Source organism: Rutilus rutilus, assembly GCF_951802725.1.
Source record: "Rutilus rutilus genome assembly, chromosome: 5".
Classification (NCBI taxonomy): domain Eukaryota; kingdom Metazoa; phylum Chordata; class Actinopteri; order Cypriniformes; family Leuciscidae; genus Rutilus; species Rutilus rutilus.
The window spans coordinates 32,220,138-32,241,858 of NC_140213.1; the positions used below are offsets into that span (position 1 = coordinate 32,220,138).

General features: G+C 38.0%; 1 protein-coding gene across 2 annotated transcripts in view; it reads right to left on the reverse strand.

Moving 5' to 3' along the window:
* The window catches only part of shank3a (SH3 and multiple ankyrin repeat domains 3a), a 329,586-nt gene that overhangs the window by 39,915 nt on the left and 267,950 nt on the right, over window positions 1–21,721 (reverse strand). For both annotated transcript variants that reach the window (XM_084408788.1, XM_084408789.1), the window contains one exon: window positions 13,298–13,411. In XM_084408788.1, the coding sequence (XP_084264914.1) occupies window positions 13,298–13,411 (114 nt within the window). The remainder of the gene's footprint in view (window positions 1–13,297; window positions 13,412–21,721) is intronic.

The window sequence follows — 21,721 nt, forward strand, 5'->3', positions numbered from 1 at the left end:
GGTCGCACCTTTTTTTTTTGTTACATGCCATGGGATTAATCAATGCATGCTGATGGTCTTAATCTGCATACCCTAGTTTTGCACTGATGTAAAAAGACTGACAGTGACAAGACCTCATGTTAGCAAAATATTTTAAACTTTTAACTATTAAAAAAACAATTAAAAAAACATGTATGTTCTTTAAAGGTAGGTAATCATTTTTCTAAAAAAAAAAACATTCCAAATTTGTTTAAACTGTCTTTATATACCAATACATAATTAAAATGTAAGTACTCTGAAAAAGAAAATATAAAAATCGAGTGACTGTAGACCTTTTAATCTGCAATAAACACAGCTCATTATTTCCATTCACTCCCACCCACTCCCTTCTGAGCTCCTTCCAAAGCCACGCCCCCAAAACACATGAACGCGCGACGCCAAACGCTCAGGCTCAGCTGGAACAAGACGCATTTATTACCTGAGACGAGTGGAGAGGAAGGAGCGCAGTACATACAGTGACATCATGTCAGAATCACATGTAATAAAATACCTAACTTTATCACTATGAATATAAACAAATAAGATTTCTTTTAGTACTCACTATCAAGCTAGCATATCGATAATGGTAAAGTTTCATTCGGTAACGAGCTATATTTATAAGGCAAAACTAAAAACAGGTTGCATTGATACACGTTTTTCCATTACCATCAGTTACACTGTGATGAAGGTGAATTTTGTGTAAGATTCATAACATATACAGTGTTTTGCATGTAAGAGTTTCCATGATGAAAACATTGTTGACTCTAATGAAGACTAACGTACACTCCGAGTCCGGAGACAAGTACTGCATTGTCGGTTCGAGGACAGGTCCGGGGTTGAGGGCGAAGCAGAGGAGGTCGTTCAAGAGTGCGGGCAGGGTCCGAGGAAGTAGTTTTTGCCTTGTTTGCCTTCGCTGACTGCATATGCAGGTGCTTTGAGCTGAATATTTCCGGGAACGGTGACATGTGATGAGTGCACGCAGGGCAGCGCGCGCAGCGGGGCTCGCCTCGGGCACGAGACATGAAGGCATCTGATTGGTTCTTTACATTCGCACCGAATGGCAGTGATTGGTCAGAGTTTTTACTGTCCTGCAGCTGCTACAGAGGTCTGATTTTTTTCATTCCTTTTTCTAAACACATAATGTATTGACTACTATCAGGATGGAAGGACCATTTCACCCAGTATAAAAAAAAGTGTTTCTGAACAGGATTACCTACCCTACCTTTAAAGTTTGATTATAATTTTACCGTCTTCACATAGGGATGGGAAATGATAAGATTTTATCAATAATAATAATGCCACTGACGAATCTGATTATCGATCCGATTCTTTAACGATTCTCTTATCGATTCTTGATAGCACTGTGTGGATAAATGTAGTCATACGCTTTTCAAAAAAAAAACAAGGGGTTTTATTTATTTTAAAGCTTAAGCTTGAGTAAGCAAACTGTACTTTTTATGTAATTTATGTAATAAATAGAACCTTATTGTAAAGTGTTACTGATTATACACCGATTCAGACGTCTCCTGAGTTCGTGGAAAGTGGAAAGTGGAAAGATCAGTTGTTTTAACCATTCATTAAAATGAATCGTTCAAAGGAGTCATTAGTTCGCGAATTGGACGTGTCATGCGCATTGTGTGATTATCCCAGCAGTTAGGACATGGACATCCAAGATTTCTGTCAACACAAAAAACATTTCATCACTGGATAGTTTTTTTCGTTTAATTAAAGTGTTGTTTTATGTCAGCTGAATGTCTGGGACGCTTTTCAGAGAAGATAAGGCAACAACTTATTTAGCACAATTCACACCCAGCGGTAATTCATGAAAAAAAATCTCCAAATGCTCCACATGAAACTTTGGTCTTCCGACCTTTTACCACCGTGTCGATTTATTTTGATTAATATGTGCGAGGGAGAGAGAGCAAGACAGCGCTTAGTTTGGAGACGGTGAAGTCTTGTTTACACTTTCGCCTGGCTCCGAAGAGAGAGAGAGAGAGAGAGAGAGAAAGAGAGCGCAACCGGGTCTCTCTCTCTCTGCTCGTTCTTTCAGTTAAACATGCACTCTGTCACAAGCGCAGCAGTTCATCTACATTACTCACCGATCAAATAAGACTTTGGCGGGACAAAAATTCACTTTGGCGGGCGCTAAAACTCACTTAAAGAGTCGTTTGGTCATTAATCGGACTGGTTTTGTTTCACTCATCGTAACGTAAATTTAGCTGCAGCTAAGTGCCTTTGTGTGACCCACCTTTTCTCACTGTGTGACCCACAAGTGGGTCGCGACCCACAGTTTGAAAACCACTGCTTTAGACTACACGTAGTCTAAATACACTTATTATTTATAATATTTTATTAACTACCAAAACCATTTTTAAAAACTGTTAAATCAAAGAGATTGATGTGCAGAGCGTTCCGAATCAGATGCTTATAAGGTTCTATTTCAGTTAAGATACTCCCCTAGAAGACAGCTGCCTCTGTATGCAGTAGACAGCAATGGACATCAACTGGATTTGGAACAGAGCCAACGTGTAAGAAGCTGAGATAAGCAACATACATGCTAATCGATACTTCTGACACTGCAGCACAAACTAGAAACCTACAACCCTCAAGTCACATACTGAACACTAGTCAAGATCCCATTGGGGACACATGCAGGGACGACCTCAACTGGATAAATGATTCGTAAATAAGTTTTTTTTAATACTTGCACTGGAAATTTTAATAATACACTGACCGGTGAACTATGTTATGACCCGTTCTAAAGAGAAGGGCTTGACGTGAGCTTTCTAGATGTTAAACGGGAATCCAGCCCCAGCCGACAGATCACCAAAGACACAAAACATGAGATCCACAAAAAATGTAATTTATTAAGGTGGAATGAAAAGTAATTAAATAAACGAGCCTTGGCTTCAGGGTGCCCCAAGGCCAAAACAATAAACATGTATAAATAACCTAATCTGGGAGTAACAAAATTACAAAGAAAACTTACCTAACTCCCTATAAATAAACAAATCACAAACAAAGTAGAATAACTGGCAGGACACCCCTCTACACTCCTAAAACATAAGTAAGAGTCTGATTAAATCATCACAAACAAAAGTATGAAGCCGTTACACAAAGAAGCATGATCAAAGGAAGGTTTTGGGATCTGAATGAGCTCGCCATCTTCAAACAGCGTCGCCCTTTTAAAGTGGTGCATCAGTGTGTCCGCCAATCAGGTTCCTCCATCAGCAACCAATCCCTGCACACCCATACAGAAAAAACAACCCACACAAGAACACAGATGCCGAGGACCGCAACAACTAGAAATATACCTAACATTCAATTTGGAAATCTGGTCATGTCCTCATTTAGATGGCTACATAAATAATCCTTTGGTGTCACTCTAATATCAAAATTTTCAAGATGATGTAGGAACTGAGAGCGAATCAGACCACAGTGACTCCTTCAAACTGATCAAGAAGCAGAATTCCATAGAAATTCCAAATCAAAACTCAGGATCATTTGAAATAACATTCAGTCTAGAAACTCCCCTGCTAAGTATATTTTAAGACCATGAACGCTTCTACGAGATCATCCCAAGTAGAGAACGAACACTTAAAATGTCAACTTTAGGCAGTTTTAAAAAAGATGGACTGGTTTGGAGATGGCACTTGACTCTCCCAAGACAGAGATCCAAAACAGACCGTCTTGTCAAAGAACTATGTTTGACCTGAGCTCTTAAACACAGGATTGAAATCTCTTAAAAACCAAAGAGACTGTCTTTACATAACAAAATGCATAAGATCCTTCCAAAACAATCCTAGACGGACTTATAATCAAACATTGTTCAACAGCATAATTTTATATCATATCTACAACCTATATATGTGACTGTCATGCTTAGATCACACAATTCAGATTACGTAATTCATGTGAGAGGAGGAGAAATAGTCACACCCGAGCTAAAGTCAAGGTATAATTGGTCAGAAATCCTCCAAAGGGCTGGACAAACGTTTGAGTTTAAAAAGGAACAAAGCATTACACAGATTTGGGAGATGAAAATGGGTTAAGACTGAACAGTTTCATTCAAGACATCTCTACTAGTCTCATTTACTTTTCTTTCTTTTACTTAGTTTATTTTCTGTTCCGTTTAGAGTCTCGTTTTCTAAGTTAAGTTTTTGCCGCAAAGCCGCAGTCCATGACATGAACTTCAAACACGAGACTCCGTTCATCCATTCAACACACCAGCTTGAGTTGGATTGAACTTAAAGGAACATGCCGACTTTTTGGGACTTTAGCTTATTCACCTTATCCCCCAGAGTTAGATAAGTCCACACATACCTTTTTCATCTCAGTGCGTGCTGTAACTCTGTCTGACGCACCCACCGCTAGCCTAGCTTAGCACAAAGACTGGAGGTAAACGGCTCCAGCTAGCATACTGCTCCCAATAAGTGACAAAATAACGGCAACATTTTCCTATTTACATGTTGTGATTTGTATAGTCACAGCGTGTATGAATAACAAGGTCACATGAGACACAACCATCTTCTAACCGTATACATACTGGGAACTATATTCTCAGAAGACAAAGCACTGCTACTTCTGCGGAGTGATTTACTCCAATTCTGAGCGAACTCTGCTCCTCACCACGGGGCTTCTCAGGCGCTGTGAATCACTCCGCCCAAGTAGCAGTGCTTCGCCTTCTGAGAATATGTGACCATGTTATTTGTACACGCTGTGACTATACAAATCACAACATGTAAATAGGAAAATGTTGGCGTTATTTTGTCACTTATTGGGAGCAGTCGGGTCAATTATTATTATTTTTTTTACAGTTTGGGCTTTGGTCGGACTCGGGCTCATTTAGCTTTTCTCCTTTCATCGTGCCCATAATATACGTGCAGAGCGCAGGCTACTGTATGAAATATTGTTATAATGATAATGTTATAAATATGCAACGCAATATGTGATCACGCGAGTAACGCGACGCGCGTGCAGTGCATTAGGTGACAGTTGACCATGCAGAGCATCAGGAAGAAGTTGGAGCGTAAGGAGTTACTAAAAGTTCCCAATACTTCAGGAAAAGCTGCATTTTGAAAGGTTTTTGATTTGATTACCGGGCCCGAAGCCTTCAACAGTGGATGCTGTTCTTTTTCTTCACAACGATCGCGAATAAACAGTGAATGAGCCTACTCAGTTCAACGGATTTTTTTTCTTTATTATATTTGTATTATTATTTAACGTTAGCCAGTTGGCGAAGAGTTCTTTGAAACGTTGTTCTTCAGTAAAGTTATTTGACATCAAAAAAAGGTAGGCCGTAAATCTTTATTTACTGCTGGATCACATTTGGCTATATAATATTCTCCACTGCATGCTTATGCTTCTCTGTAATGGACAGTGTATAAATATTTGTGGGCATAATTGTCGGTGGTGGTAGTTATGTTTGAGGCCTAAAATAAAATAGCGTGTGTGTGTATGTGTGTGCGTCTAGCAGAGACAGCGCGCGTCAGAGAGAGCTCAAAGTGATATTGATGTTGGTCTCGGGTCGGGTTCGGGCTGAAATATTGCAGACGTTTTCGGGCTGGGGCCGGATTAGGGCTTGAACACCACAGGCCAGGTCTCGGTTAGGGCTGGATGTTTTGCCCCGTGCAGGGCTCTAGGCAGTATGCTAGCTGGAGCCGTTTACCTCCAGTCTTTGTGCTAAGCTAGGCTAGCGGTGGGTGCGTCAGGCAGAGTTACGGCACGCACGGAGATGAAAAAAGTCGGCGTGTTCCTTTAAACTGTGGCGGGATTCACGTGAATATGAAAGCAACATGGACTTGCGTGCGCACTTGTTCAGGAAGAAAAGTAACCTGCACATGCGTTGTAGCTTGAATAACACATGTAAGGGATGATAGTGTTGATCTTCTCCTCTAAAGATTCCATTAGCAAGCAGAAGAAGGCCGCAAAGTGTTGTTTACTCAGCTGTGCATAATAGCACCAAATTAATAAAAAAAACAATGTATTATCCGCATTGTTAATTTTATCATGCGGTGTGCACGCTTGTGATGACGTACGATGAACGCAAGTACACCAAGGTTTGATAAAATCAAGTTGAGTGCGGGGGCACCAGGAACAATATTGCTCAGACACAACAAACGTGCCCAGTGTGAAAGCCCCCTTAGTTACTTACAATGTTAGGTACCACACTAACAAGATCAACTACATTTTTAAGAAAATGTGAGGGATGCTTACCATGCTAAGCTTGCTGGCACTATGCTAGGGTGTTCTGTGTGGTTGCTAGGTAGTTGCTATGGCCCCCAAGTCACCTATGATATTTAGTCTTTAGTCTATGACAGTAGGTGTGTTTACATGGAGCATTGTATTCTGATTACAATCCGTTTAAAAGTCCAATTCGAATGAAAATGCAATGGGTTTGAGAGGGGTGGGATAAATCTTTTCTAATCCGTTCGACAGGACATGTAAACACTTGATTGGATTGAAAACCAAAACTGGAAAGTTTTGTGCTTGTGCAATGATGTAGAAATGACATAATGATGTATGAAGCATGGAACAAGCTGATGTTGTTGTTGTTGTTGAATATATTAAATGACTGTCGTGTCAATATAAAATGATCTTTCCACTCATCGCTTGTGAAGTGCTGCAGGACAATGTTGGTGAAAATGAATAGGTCTGATCACTTAAAAACGTAATAGCACACCTTATGTCATCATTTGAAGTATCATTCAAGTTTGTAGCCCAAACAAGACAGGATGTTAAAGGGGTTATGAACTGAGAAATTTTCCTTGAGCTTTTGACATATAAGAGGCCATCATACTATAAGAAGTTTCAGTGCTGAAAACTTCCTTGTTAGTCCAAAAACAGCTTTTATTGTAACCAAGCCCAGCGAACGACACGTTATGGAATGTGCCTATCTTGGTGAAAGACTGCCTCTGCAGAAGAGGATCAACGCCTACTTCATCATTGCAACTTTGGCCCCGCCCACTGGCATGTTGGATCACTGGACTAAATACACCATCACCTTCCAAAGGATCCTAATGCTAGGAAAGTGGTTATTTATTTTCAACAATGTGAATGACTCAGTTAAGCATTATTTATTTGTATTCAGGTAAATCTGAGGTAAATCAGTTGCAGGCTTTGCAAACAGACTTTTACGATATGGACAAGACAGTATTGCCACAACATGTTATTAACTGTCTTAATTGTAATGCCTGATCTGTGACCAGTGATTTCTGATATGTAATGATTTACATATTAAATGCTTTTAATACTTATAAATACTTAAACCCTACATAAAGTTATGAATTTCAAATAACTAACCTAAACTATGATCAATAGTAGGCTGATAGTGAGGTGATGCCTGCCTTAGAAAACACTACTTCTGTTTCTGGGAATGACGCAAAAGTTACCATGACAAATATTTGAACTCAGCTAATATGTAAAAAATGCAAAAAAGAGAATGTTGTTTATGTAAGAGAGAGAAAGAGAGACAGACAGAGGGATCTTGTGAGTCTAAAACAACATCAAACAAGAGACAGAAGAAAAAATGAGGGAGTTTCTGCACCCAAACCCATAAATGAGACTAAAAATAGCAACAAAACTATTTGGGTGATTCAGAAGGATGAGTCATCGACTGAGGCAGGGGTGGGGAGAGAGAGGGAGAGAGAGAGAGAGAGAGAGAGAGAGAGAGAGAGAGAGAGAGAGAGAGAGAGAGAGAGAGAGAGAGAGAGAGAGAGAGAGAGAGAGGGAGAGAGAGAGAGAGGGGGAGAGAGAGAGAGGGGGAGAGAGGGAGAGAGAGAGAGAGAGAGAGGGAGAGAGAGAGAGAGGGGGAGAGAGAGAGAGGGGGAGAGAGGAGAGAGAGAGAGAGAGAGAGAGAGAGAGAGAGAGAGAGAGAGAGGTGTATGCTGGTCTGTGTGGGTCTGTAGGTATTTACTGATTCCAGACATGCCCCCCAGATCCCGCTGCACACTGCAGCACCACTGATGGAAATTCCAGTGTGTTGGTGAGTGTGTATAAATGCAATCTACACTAGCTGAACAGCATATTAAGTAGGGTGCGGGCATTCCGGACCATATCAGAACCGTAGGACAGGAATAACTTCTGGTGTAGAGCTGTGCACTGTCTAAGCAGAGTTAGAAGTCTTCAAATAAGAATATGTTCCTATCATTTAAAACAAAATATTCTATTCAGTTCTAATGTATTTAGTTTTACACATTAAATAAAAGTTTATTTAAATAATTGTTCAAATAAATTTCTAGTGAAATAAAGACTGAATTAATCTACACTTAAAGATTCTTTTGTATTCTAAGGTACTGTATTAAATAAAGGTTAAAACAAATTCAAATCTGCATTTCATAAATATTCGATTCTATTTTATTCAAAGTTAAAGATCAAGATGAAATGCCATGATGAGCACATGCATTTTTTGACATTTCCTACAGAAAAGGAAGTTGGGCTACGGTTATTGTTAACTACAGCTACAAATATTAAAAACATTTTTGTAGATATGATGATGATGATTATAATTTGTTTTGTTTTTTGTACATTTGAAATGTAACTGAAAAAAAATTAAAGTAAATTAAAATGTCTAACTGGAAAATAAATTCAATTAAACATTAAATGGATATCTATCTATCTATCTATCTATCTATCTATCTATCTATCTATCTATCTATCTATCTATCTATCTATCTATCTATCTATCTATCTATCTATCTATCTATCTATATGTATATATAGATATATCCATTTAAGGTTTAATTTAATTTATTTTTGTTTTAGTTTTTTCTATCCATCTATCTATCTATCTATCTATCTATCTATCTATCTATCTATCTATCTATCTATCTATCTATCTATCTATCTATCTGTATATATATATATATACACATTTAAGGTTTAATTTAATTTATTAAATAATAAAAAAAATTCCAGTAATAGATAGTAATAATAGTATAAAAATAGTAATAATTATATTATATAATTAATACTAAAATAACACTAAAATAAAATAACACATAATAAACCCCTCCGTCTTTTTAAATAGCCAACAGTGTTTCATTTCTATAACAGTCATGAATAATATTTTGTCACTTGCTTCTCCTATAGACCTTATGTAGCTCCGCCCCTTTTCAGCGCTGTGCTCATTGTCTTTTGACTTCCGGTCTGTATTTTCACAGCGTTTTGCGTGTTTATTAATGAACGGCTCGTTTTAAAATCTTCCCGGTCGATTTACATTTGTTAAGTCATCTGCTTTAAACATTACAGTCCTCATGATAACTTTCGTTAACTTTACATTAAGTAAATCCACTTAAAAAGCTAATTACTCCTGGACAGAAATGCCATATAAATATACAGAGCGACCGCAAAACGGAAGTTAAAAGACAATTTTCCAAAGATGGCGGCGCCCTTGTTTCTCTGGTGCATAAGGTCTATAGGAGAGGAAGGGACATCGAGATTTAATTAAAAGGTAAATTAAACCTAAAGCAAGGTAAAATAAATATAAATGATAAATAAATGCCTACACTTCTAACTAATTTGATTGCCTTCTTACCTACAGCACAACCAATCTAAGTAACAGAGGTCAACTACATAGAATGAGGGATGAAAAGAAGAAAGAAAGAGAGAGCTCAAGAGAATGAGATTGATGTCACTTGAGTCACGACACAGCAGTGAGCTCAGAGAGAAATCTGAATGAACATTAGTTCAGGCTTCAGAATCTGACATGCATGACTGAAATCGCTTCAGTAATCGATGTTAAATCACACACACACACACACACACACACACACACACACACACACACACACACACACACACACACACACACACACACACACACACACACACACACACACACACACACACACACACACAGAGCACATAAAGGGTTTGTTTGGGTAAGTTAATTGTACACAGGGTTGTCTTCATCGCTTCAGTGAGGCGAAACATATTGCCTCTACTGTCAAAGAGCTTTCATCTGTTATTTCTGGATAAACGCTAACACAAAAGACACACACACACACACACACACATGCATGCTCATTTTCCCACTTCCGGGTCTTGATAGAGATGGACAGATGACAGGTCTGTCTTCACACATTGTTTAATTGACCGATAGCTTGTGACGAGTGTCTGGACAATGACACAGCAACACACACTCTCTCTCCCTCTCATATGCAGCATTATGCAATCCTATTACAGACCGCCTAGTGTTACCAGCTTCAGAGCGGAGATACTAGAGATTAGAGTGTGGCGATGTAGACACACACACACACATTTAACAGTGCATCTGTCATACAGCAAAGCGCTGCAGTTCTGGACTAGTCTACAGTTTCTGGGTGTTTTCTTGACATGCTGGAGCTGTCCACTGAAACCAGGGAGCTGTCCGCCACAGCTGGTGCTGAAACCAGAATAAAGGCTCCTACATTTACATTTAAGCCAACTTTTTTCAATGTGACTTACATTGCATCCAAGGTGCACATTTACATTTGATAAATTCTTGCTTTCCCTATCGAACACATTGCCTAGGACTACCGTGTTGCTAGTGCCATGCTCTACTCCTACTCAAGGAGCATTGTTACACCTGCAGAAAGCTAGCTGTTGGCATGCTAATTTCATCTCAATGGAAGTTGCTAATCTGGCACAGGACACACAGGAAGTATGCGATTCGACGATCCATCATTTTTCCTCAGGGACACGCAGTTTGCTAAAACATTTTACAAAATAAAACCACATTGGCATTCAGACAAGTCAACTATTATAATTAAAATGTTCCCAAGGTAAGGGTATTTTTGTAATTTGTTTAAATGTCACATTTTTATTGAGGCTAAATTATAAAATTTGTTAGCCCAATGGTTTGATATTTTGTATTTCTGCTATTTAATTTTGTTCGTAATTCTTTTACTGTTTAAATTTCTCTAAAAATCACCCATAGGGTCTAATATATGTACATACATATGAAATACACTATGTCCGCATATACTTCAAATTTATGTGCACACAGATGCCCATAAAAGCGGATGAAGAAGGCAAAAACAAACAGTGCTTCCTCCATTAGAAGGATGTAATAAATTGGAAAATACAATGGTAGCGCTGTGTTTGCAAATGTGTGTGTGTGTGTGTGTGAGAATACACATGCGATCTGAAGCAAAAAGGAGAAAAACTGTTAATTTTCCTCTAATGGGAAGAAGGAGACCAATTACAAATTAAGTGTGGTCTCGAGGGATCTTACTGGTTGCAATATTCTTTGTTCTCAGGAGAGTCAACGTTCTTTTATAATGAAACTAAAGGAGAGAAACTATTAGCGTTAAGACTCACATACACAAAGAAATTCAACTGCTTAAAGCCTTTTGCATGTTCACTACCATTTGGGGCTGGTGAATTTGAAACCTGGTAAGTTTTTGAAAGAAATCTTTTATACTTACAAAGGTTGCATTTATTTGATGCTGAATTTTCAGCATCACTTCTCCAGTCTTCAGTTTCACATGATCCTTCAGAAATCATTACAATATGCTGATTTGATACTTAAGAAAAAATTCTTCTTATTATCAATATTAAAAAGAGTTGTCTTGCTTAATATTTCCAAGGAAAGTGATGTGTTTCAAATCAAAAGAACAACATTTATTTGAAATTAAAATCTTTTATAACATTATAAATGTCTTTACTGTCACTTTTCATCAATTTAATGTATCCTTGCTGAATAAATGCATTTCATTCTTAAAAAAAAACAAAAAAAACATACTGACACCAAACTTTTGAATGGTAGGGTATGCACACAAATACATATTGTAATATCGTAATAAGTCGTAATATATTGTGTCACCAGCAAATATAACATTGAGACTTAAAGCCGCTCAATTGAATTGCGATCATCATATCCTGTACATCAACCCTTAGCATGCAACAACAAGCTTCTAAACTCAGCACACATATTACAGCCAGCAACATTTTACAAATCAGTTTAAAGATGGCTGACGTCTTGAGATTTCTGGCAGGCTGGCAAGCTAACATTCACCAAAACAACAGGTCCATGGTTATATATCTGTGTTCTTTAAATGGTAATCCTAAGCACACTCACTTTCAGCATCTCAGAACATAAACCAACTCATGGTAAAAACTAAAGGATTCTTCTATAAAACATATTCCAGCTGATGGGAAAACACCCTGGTGTATCTACAGGGGCTTTCCGGTAGTTTCCTGGCATCATTAGATCTTTCATTTCTAGAAAGCCCTCAAAGGATGCAGGCAATACATCACTCTGAGCTCCCCTTTAACCTGTTTCTGTATGTGTGCGTGTTTGAATTATTGGAAACGTGCCACGCTTGTCTTCGGAAAAGGTGTGGGAATTTTTCATCTCTCTTTCTCGCTCTCTCACAATGCATTTAAATGTGATGTTTAGTACAGACACCGGCCTGCCTTCCTGATCTCAATGCACAGCCCTAAAAATGACAAACATCTCCAAAACCAGCATTTGAGAGAGAAAGAGAGAGAGAGAGAGAGAGAGAGAGAGAGAGAGAGAGAGTGTGTGAACAGACAACAGAGAGTAAAGCACAGGGAAAGAGGTGTATGTGTGTGGATCTCAACACATCTGATTATGATTTCTCATCTACAGACATACTGCAGTGTTGAAAATCATTTATGTGAGACAACAGCTGTGGGCATTTAGACATCCTAGAGTTGTACTGTGTGCAAAGCTGGACAATGTAAAAATATCTTAATACATTTTTAAATATCTTAATATCTTAATACTTTTTTTAAATATCTTAATATCTTTAATACATTTTTAATAAAAGCATCTGCTGAATCTCTGCAGAAAGCATCTGTACAAATTTGAAAAGGGTGATTGAGCCATAATTTTGACATTTAGCCAACTAGATTTGACATTTTTTGGCGCAACTACAATAAGATGCAGTAAAATACAGTAGTCAACATTTGAAGTGGGTCAAAACCTTTCATCCAAGTTATACATGAATTTTGAACAATACCCGTTCTTGTCTTAGGACAACTTTGATAAACTTTTTTGATCCACTTCAAATGTTGACTACTGTACAATAAAAATAAATAATTTCAGTAAAAATGTCAATTTCAAAGCAATTTGAAGCAATGGCACATAGGGAACATTATTGAGTGTGAATAGTATTTTAAACTGATTCGATGAAATGGACAGTTCAAATAAATTATTCACAGAAATTAATCAAACAAGTAGTGTCAGATAATTTGATAATATATAATAAATATTTAATATATTGTCCAACCCTAGTTGTATGCAAATGTGTATTTGTGCATCACTTCTTACCAAGTCGAGGATCAAACTGTCTCATCTGTACCTCCTCCACGCAGTCCGCAGGAAACCAACCAGTTCTTCCTTTTACAGTGCCCTCCCAGAAACCCCCTTCTCCTATACTTAACACTGAGAGAGAGAGAGAGAGAGAGAGAGAGAGAGAGAGAGAGAGAGAGAGAGAGACAGACATTAATTAATCTCATGAACACAAATCATTTGATTGCTGATTATTAGACATTGATCCCCAAAAAAGTTAGCTAACATCCTGGATCATACAGTAATACCAGGACAAAATAGTAATGCCTGGCAGGGCACACTTTTTATTCTGAAAATGCAAAAAGTTTATTAAATTTATGGTAAAGTTGCATTATATAAAATCAATAGAAGTCTATGGCACATTCCCATTCAGATGTGGGGTGTGTCAGGTATGAATGTGATCTCAGCACGCATTCAAAGATCTTTTTCCTTTTCGAAAATGAGCTTGAAGAGGGAGAACAGATAGATGAAATACTCTGTGACGTGAGTTGAATGACCAGTGGAAACTGAGTAAGAGCAGAACATTGTGTTCAACAGGAAACTGACTCATCCTGTGAGTTTTTACACAAGCTGAAGTAACACAATGCATTACATGTGGTGACCACCACACCAGACACACTAAAAACATATACAAACACATGCATCAAGTCCTTCAGCATTGTAGTTGCTAGGATACAGCAGTTTAAAAGCATTGGTTGTTCGAGGGTGTGTTTATCAAAAGAGCAAGGTGTGCAAAAAGTGCAGGTGGGCAATTTTGTGGTACTCCATGAATTCCACAAATCAATAAGCAACAATGTAAGTGTGTGCTGTGTATCATACACTCAGAGGGTTTCATTCATGCTGAAGAAGGTCTTTAACTGGAGATGGCATATAAATGAAACCTCACTTACACAGAGTACATAACAAATGCAAAGCACTACTTATATATATAAAACTTACATGGCATAAAGATTTTATTTTAAAAATATGTTGTTCACCTTAAAGAGAATAAATGTTAACCATATTATTGGACCTTTACCGTACAATTGTGTTTAAAACTATATACAGACATAGATCCTCAATAGTAAAACGCCTATTTCTATATGCAAAAATGCTGGATTAGAAATGACTGGCCAGTGACATTTTCAAGGTGGGACTTATTGAAAAGTCAATTGATCTGTATAAACCATCCATTGACACAGCACTCCTCACACACACAAACACACACTTTCTCCAAGACTAAAAACCGAATCTTCTAAATACAACCAATTATACTGCATTTTTAATCAGGAGATTTTAAATTCTGTGAGTGGTTTTTGGTGTTGATCAAGCCAGAAGCACAGCCATTAGAATATTATCACCTCAGTGCTACTGACTGAGGTTGCGCACACACAAACACACACACACACACACGCCTCCAGCTTCCAGACACATACAAATGGATGCCTCTACTGCATATGCCACAATTAAACACTTGTGTAAATGGAGCTCGTCATGTAATAAATTCAGGAGAAGAGATACACATCTCACCCGTGATGCTTCTCATTTTAATGTTTTCGATATCTGAGTCCAGAGAAATCCCAGTGTAATGACTGTTTGTGGATTATATGTATTGCGTAGAGGGGACATTTAATGGAAAACAGGATTTTATGGATATTAGATGGAAAAATTGGTCATACTGCATGAAAAGATGACATTTGAAAATATGAGGGCTCACAGAAAAAAATTGCTGAATGTGGGTGGAAGCAACTGACTCAAGTAACACAGAGCAGTAAATTTGGGGAAGAAGCCAGATCCTTCACATAAGAAGATATGCACATGAAATGTAAAGCGGAATTCAAAACCATTATAATGTCAGAAGTACATTAACATTTGACTATGTACATTTACATATCAATAAATATTTAATACTCGATAGTACTGTTACAAATAAAAAAAAGCTAGCCAATCATAACAAAGACCCAGGGTTGAACAATACGATTTTTTTTCCTAAAAAGAATATAATATAATATAATATAATATAATATAATATAATATAATATAATATATATATATACACACACTCACCTAAAGGATTATTAGGAACACCTGTTCAATTTCTCATTAATGCAATTATCTAATCAACCAATCACATGGCAGTTGCTTCAGTGCATTTAGGGGTGTGGTCCTGGTCAAGACAATCTCCTGAACTCCAAACTGAATGTCAGAATGGGAAAGAAAGGTGATTTAAGCAATTTTGAGCGTGGCATGTTTGTTGGTGCCAGACGGGCCGGTCTGAGTATTTCACAATCTGCTCAGTTACTGGGATTTTCACGCACAACCATTTCTAGGGTTTACAAAGAATTGTGTGAAAAGGGAAAAACATCCAGTATGCAGTAGTCCTGTGGGCGAAAATGCCTTGTTGATGCTAGAGGTCTGAGGAGAATGGGCCGACTGATTCAAGCTGATAGAAGAGCAACTTTGACTGAAATAACCACTCGTTACAACCGAGGTATGCAGCAAAGCATTTGTGAAGCCACAACACGCACAACCTTGAGGCGGATGGGCTACAACAGCAGAAGACCCCACCGGGTACCACTCATCTCCACTACAAATAGGAAAAAGAGGCTACAATTTGTACGAGCTCACCAAAATTGGACAGTTGAAGACTGGAAAAATGTTGCCTGGTCTGATGAGTCTCGATTTCTGTTGAGACATTCAGATGGTAGAGTCAGAATTTGGCGTAAACAGAATGAGAACATGGATCCATCATGCCTTGTTACCACTGTGCAGGCTGGTGGTGGTGGTGTAATGGTGTGGGGGATGTTTTCTTGGCACACTTTAGGCCCCTTAGTGCCAATTGGGCATCGTTTAAATGCCACGGCCTACCTGAGCATTGTTTCTGACCATGTCCATCCCTTTATGACCACCATGTACCCATCCTCTGATGGCTACTTCCAGCAGGATAATGCACCATGTCACAAAGCTCGAATCATTTCAAACTGGTTTCTTGAACATGACAATGAGTTCACTGTACTAAAATGGCGCCCACAGTCACCAGATCTCAACCCAATAGAGCATCTTTGGGATGTGGTGGAACGGGAGTTTCGTGCCCTGGATGTGCAAATCTCCATCAACTGCAAGATGCTATCCTATCAATATGGGCCAACATTTCTAAAGAATGCTTTCAGCACCTTGTTGAATCAATGCCACGTAGAATTAAGGCAGTTCTGAAGGCGAAAGGGGGTCAAACACAGTATTAGTATGGTGTTCCTAATAATCCTTTAGGTGAGTGTATATATAATTCTTTAGTGAAGAAAAAAAAAAAAAAAAAAGCGGGAATTAGAAATTATATTATAAATGTCATTTTTAGGCTATATTTATAAACACAATTTCACACGATGCATGGATTTGTAATTTCTAACCCAGCCTTTCATTTAAGTTTAGTTCAATTTTAAGTCCTAGAGGGAAGACAGAAACTGTCACATAAAACTAAACGGTCGTTTTTGCTGGGAAAAACTAATGTTACAAAAAAGAAATACCACAAATATTCTTAGATATATTAAAATATATTAAAATGAATGAAATATATTTAAGCATAAGTGACATCTGTGCAATCCCTCTGACACATCCTAAAGGATCAACTCATCCTCTTTAAACCACAATGTCTACAAAGACAGCATGTCTGTACAGCCTTTTTTTTGTACAGCCGCACGTGTCTTACATAACGAATCACTCAACGGACTCGCACAAGTGTGTTTACGAGGTATCAGGAGTGGGCTCGCCGGACCTCTCTAACCCTGCCGCATGCCCGGACCTGCTTGGCATATTGGAAACAGGCCTTCACACATACTGGCAAATGGCTTCATGGGAGAAACATTCGCCAAGCTCTCAGTGTCAGTCCCTGACAATCAACCGGCAGCCGACTGAGGCAAACTGCCACGGCGAGCTCTTGACAGAAGGACCATTGTAGCCGAGGAGAAGGTCCTGAAGTGTGTGTATATATGCGTGTAAGCATACAGGAGTGCGTGTTACATCTCGGATGCTGAGATACTATCACAACGCTCCATTCTTATCAGCTTCAAAGCTCCTTTGACTCTTAAAAAGGATGAAAGGAGAATGGGTAATTCACCCGGCATGAAACTTTTCAACTGCGCACAATAAGAGCTCAACAAATACAGACACAGTGTAATGAGCTTGATTCTCTAACTACTGTTCAATATAAATCAGATGTGAATGAATATAGCTGGGTATTGTGAAGAAGGACTGAGTAGGCTCAGGCTCAGGCTCAGGCTAATGTTCATTCATTCACAGTTCATTCACAGGTAAATGACACAACTGGGCCAAATCACACACTGAGACGAGAGACAAACACTCAAAAAGAGATGTTAACCCTCTGGGGTCTGAGGTGTTTTTGGGGTCCTTGAGATGTTCTGACATGCCCTGACATTTGTGCTTTTTTCAGTTGCTTATAAACATATTAATGACAAAAAAAAATTACACACTATTTAGCACAAACAGGGCTACCATAATATGTGAGCAACAAGAATGTCTGCATTTTTGAGAGAATAATGTTTATGCGTGGTTATTGAAAAAACTAAAAACTAAAGTTTCTGAAATAAGACCACAAAACACACACTAAATATGTGCCAATAAGACTTTTGTCTAATGGATGTCATCGCCTAGTGTTTTTTCTTCAAAATTATGTGAAAATCACCCTGCCTAATCCTTCACATAACACAATACATTGATTTGAATTTTGCAAAGCACTTTCTGTTTGGAAAGGCCATATGCGGAGTGGGCGTCACAGATCATGCATATGTAGTGGTTCACACCTGAGGACCGCATACTTAATGAGCCATTCATTCAGGTGAGTCACTGAGCCACAAGAATGCAAGAGCAACAGTTGGAAGCATCTCAATTCTTTTTTATTTTTCCACATATTGTGCTTGCAATTTGGCCTATAATAGCCAAGGAAAACATGTAATTGTGCAGTTAATTCTCATACTGTATTTTCAGTTTTGGAATATTTATCTTCTCCCCAAATTTGTCACTAATAAAACACAATAAAAATTATTTAAAGAAAAGGCTTATATTTACCTTTTAATAGTTTGTTTACATCTACCTTGTAAATATTTAAATAAACAACAATTCAAGTGTAATCTTTCTTTGTACAAACTAAAGTATACATTTTATCATACATATTTCAAAGTTAAGGATTTGATTGATTATTTGATTATTTTTGACAAAAAAATTGGCAAATAAAAGCTTATTTGAGGTGGCAGATATTTTACAGTAAAAATGTATAATCTATCCAAAACTAATCAACGAAATGTTGTCTTTCATATGTCTGTAACATAGGTCTTTCATTTTTATTATAAGGAATATAAATGCTAAAATGCTAAAAGGAATATAAACGAGAAAACACAGCCCCTCACAGGTTTGCGCCGTGGATTCCCGCGAGTCAGACGCGGATACTGTGTTTGGTTTAGGCTCGCGCAGTCTTCACTCGGACGCGCGCTTCAATCCGTTGTGGAGACTCTCTTTTTGTTCCAGTGAAATTACAAAACAAAATACACACACACACATGTCTCTGCCTGATATACAACCACTGATAAACATAATCTGATTTGACAAAAAAAAAAAAAAACTATATGAGTGCGGAATCGAACTCAGAACCTCTGACACGCTTGGCAAATGTTCTACCACTAGACCACTTGAGTTCACGTATTTACTCACGTGAAAACTCGGTGTTTACTCGGCGTGATCAATTCGCTCTTGAACATGCTGCCGTTCGTCTGAGTTACAATCTTCCTCTGAGGAAAAGCCAAGGTGAGTTATTCCTCGCTGTCCAGAATCATCTGAAGAGCGTCTTTACCGGAGAAACGCGCCATCCTCTCTAAACGCAATGAACTATCAGTGAATCTGATCTGATGAAACTTCGTGTTTTCAAGGCATTGATCGGGGGGCGGGTGCGAAGCATAGATTACCTAAACTATTTACCATGTCAATAGCGCCGGGGGCGGGGCGGCCTCAGTTCATTATAGAGATAATTAGGCAGAAGGAAAAAACAGTACCTCTCCTTGCTTTCAAACGGATTACATGAGTTGAAAACATTTGTTTTTTTTATTAATTACTTCATTTAAAAGAAGAGATTTCAAGCTTCATAAAGACATATATCACGTGCCTGTGTGAGAAGTATTCGCTGAGTTATGATTCATTTTCGGACGCGTTTCAGAATGGACTACACGGACAGAGAGAAGGCAGATCGCGCTCCGTGATTATTTTTCTTAATTTGGCGAAAAGCACAACACTTTGTTTTTATTGTGAGTATACAGAAAAATAATACACATTTAACAGAATCGATTGATGTATGAAACTCCTATGGAAAATCAAAGTCAACAGAGTATTTATGAGTTTCTTTTACACTGATAAAAAAAAAGCGAGCTGGTATCGCCGGCGATACCGCCGACCTCAGGGGGTTAAAAAAGACTGGATTACATAGTGAGAAGAAAAAGATCGATAAAGACACAAAGAGAGTTTTAAAGCTTACATAATAAGTGCCAAGAAATTGCCATGTTTTTTATTTGGACAACTTTTTAAAATAACACTACCATTCAATAGTTTTTTTTTTAAGAAATCAATGCTTTTATTCAACAAGGAAACATTAAATGTATTAAAAGCGACAGTAAAGACATTTATAATGTTACAAACTATTTCTATAAATGCTGTACTTTTGAACAAAGTATAACTGTTTCCACAAAAACATTGGATGGATGTTGTGTGTGTGTTTGTGTGCGCATTCATGAGTATCATTAAGAAGTGGATGTCAAGCCCTCTTCTACACCACCAGTGAAATGATCACAGTTGCCTGCTCCTGCATCAAGTGTGAGTGTGTCCCTCTGCGAGAGCATGTGTGCGTGTTCCGATCTGTTAACCATCTTATTAACTTGATATGTAATAAACTTTAATCTGAGCAAAAGAACCGCCGGTTGACTTGAGATGCACGTCAATCACATGCTAATCAACTGGGTTTAATTCTGCGCTCTCTCTCTCGCTCTATAAATAGAATGATAGCCGCAGCTCTAAATTTCCAGGCCACTTAACTGCGATAAGCCTGAGAGAGAGACCGGGTGTATCAAATCTAATCATTTGTCTCTAATGAATCCCACTGCTCAATAACTTTCATTAAAGCAACCAAACGCTAAATGGCAAATGCTAAATTGCAAAAACTACCAGCTCCAGGAAGGACGGTTTCCACGAATACGTCTACTCCAATATCTGGTTTGTTTAAGATGTTAAATAGCTTGAAGGGTATAAGCAAGGTCACATTAAGCCTTTGGTCACACTAATTACATTACAGTGTCCATGTTAGGGTATGATGTCACTAAGTACTATGTATAACTAATAAATAAAATGTACATGAGTAATTATGTTGTTTAACATGATTCGATTATGTATAATTATATTTATGTGATGTATGTGCAAAGTGACGGAGAGTGTTGTTTGCTGCACCAATCAAATCTTACGCCTGGATTAAAGGGTACAGTATTTTTGTCCCTGTCTGACATGGCTCCGCCTAATTGGCTAGAATTAACACTAAAAGAAGCAAAGAAAATGTCAAACCCAGACAAGCTGACAGAGTGCAAACAAGGATTGTAAAAACAAGAAATGTTCTTATGAATTAATGTAATTACAGGCCTGGAGGAAAAGAGGTGGGCTGAAATGTTTCTACGCTTTTCATTCATAGGATTACTAACAAAAGGCTGCCTGTTGTAAATGTGCAAAGTGCAAATGGAGAGTTAAAAGTCAAAGTCACGTGAATGTGATATTTAAGTGACAAATAAATAAACAAATGGTAATTTGATTTAATCAAAAATAAGATGAAATGATGATGATAATCAAGCGATTTTAATTGAAAAATATATAGCTGCAAGCAGCAATTAATGGGGCCAAACACAAAAAAGGCATGATGAGTTATGCAAGCATGGCTGGGAGCATCGGACCAACTACAACAATGAATAATTAAAAAGACATTTTTTGTATGATTTTATTAAAGTTAAAGACCTACTTTTAATCATAGATTCATTCACTTGTGATTTAATTGCTTTGGCATTTGGCCAATAGTTTTACCAAAATTAGGTGGTGTGGTCAGAGTGTGAGGTGACAAAGTTTGGTGTCAATATGCCAAAGCTTTGCAGAGATACAGTCTCAGAATCAGTTTGGCATCATGCCATCAAATTCATCAGTGCATTAAATGAGAACGGTGTGGTCTATCAAAAAGCTTTTAATAACTTTATGCCGGCATGGTCTGGAGATGATCTGATTTGAATTTCCGCTCAATATTCCGCTCTATCCCTGCTCAGTTGCACACGGCCCATGTGAATGCTCCACTCATGTACCGCATGATCACTGGAAAGCAACGTCCGCTCAAATGAAATCAAC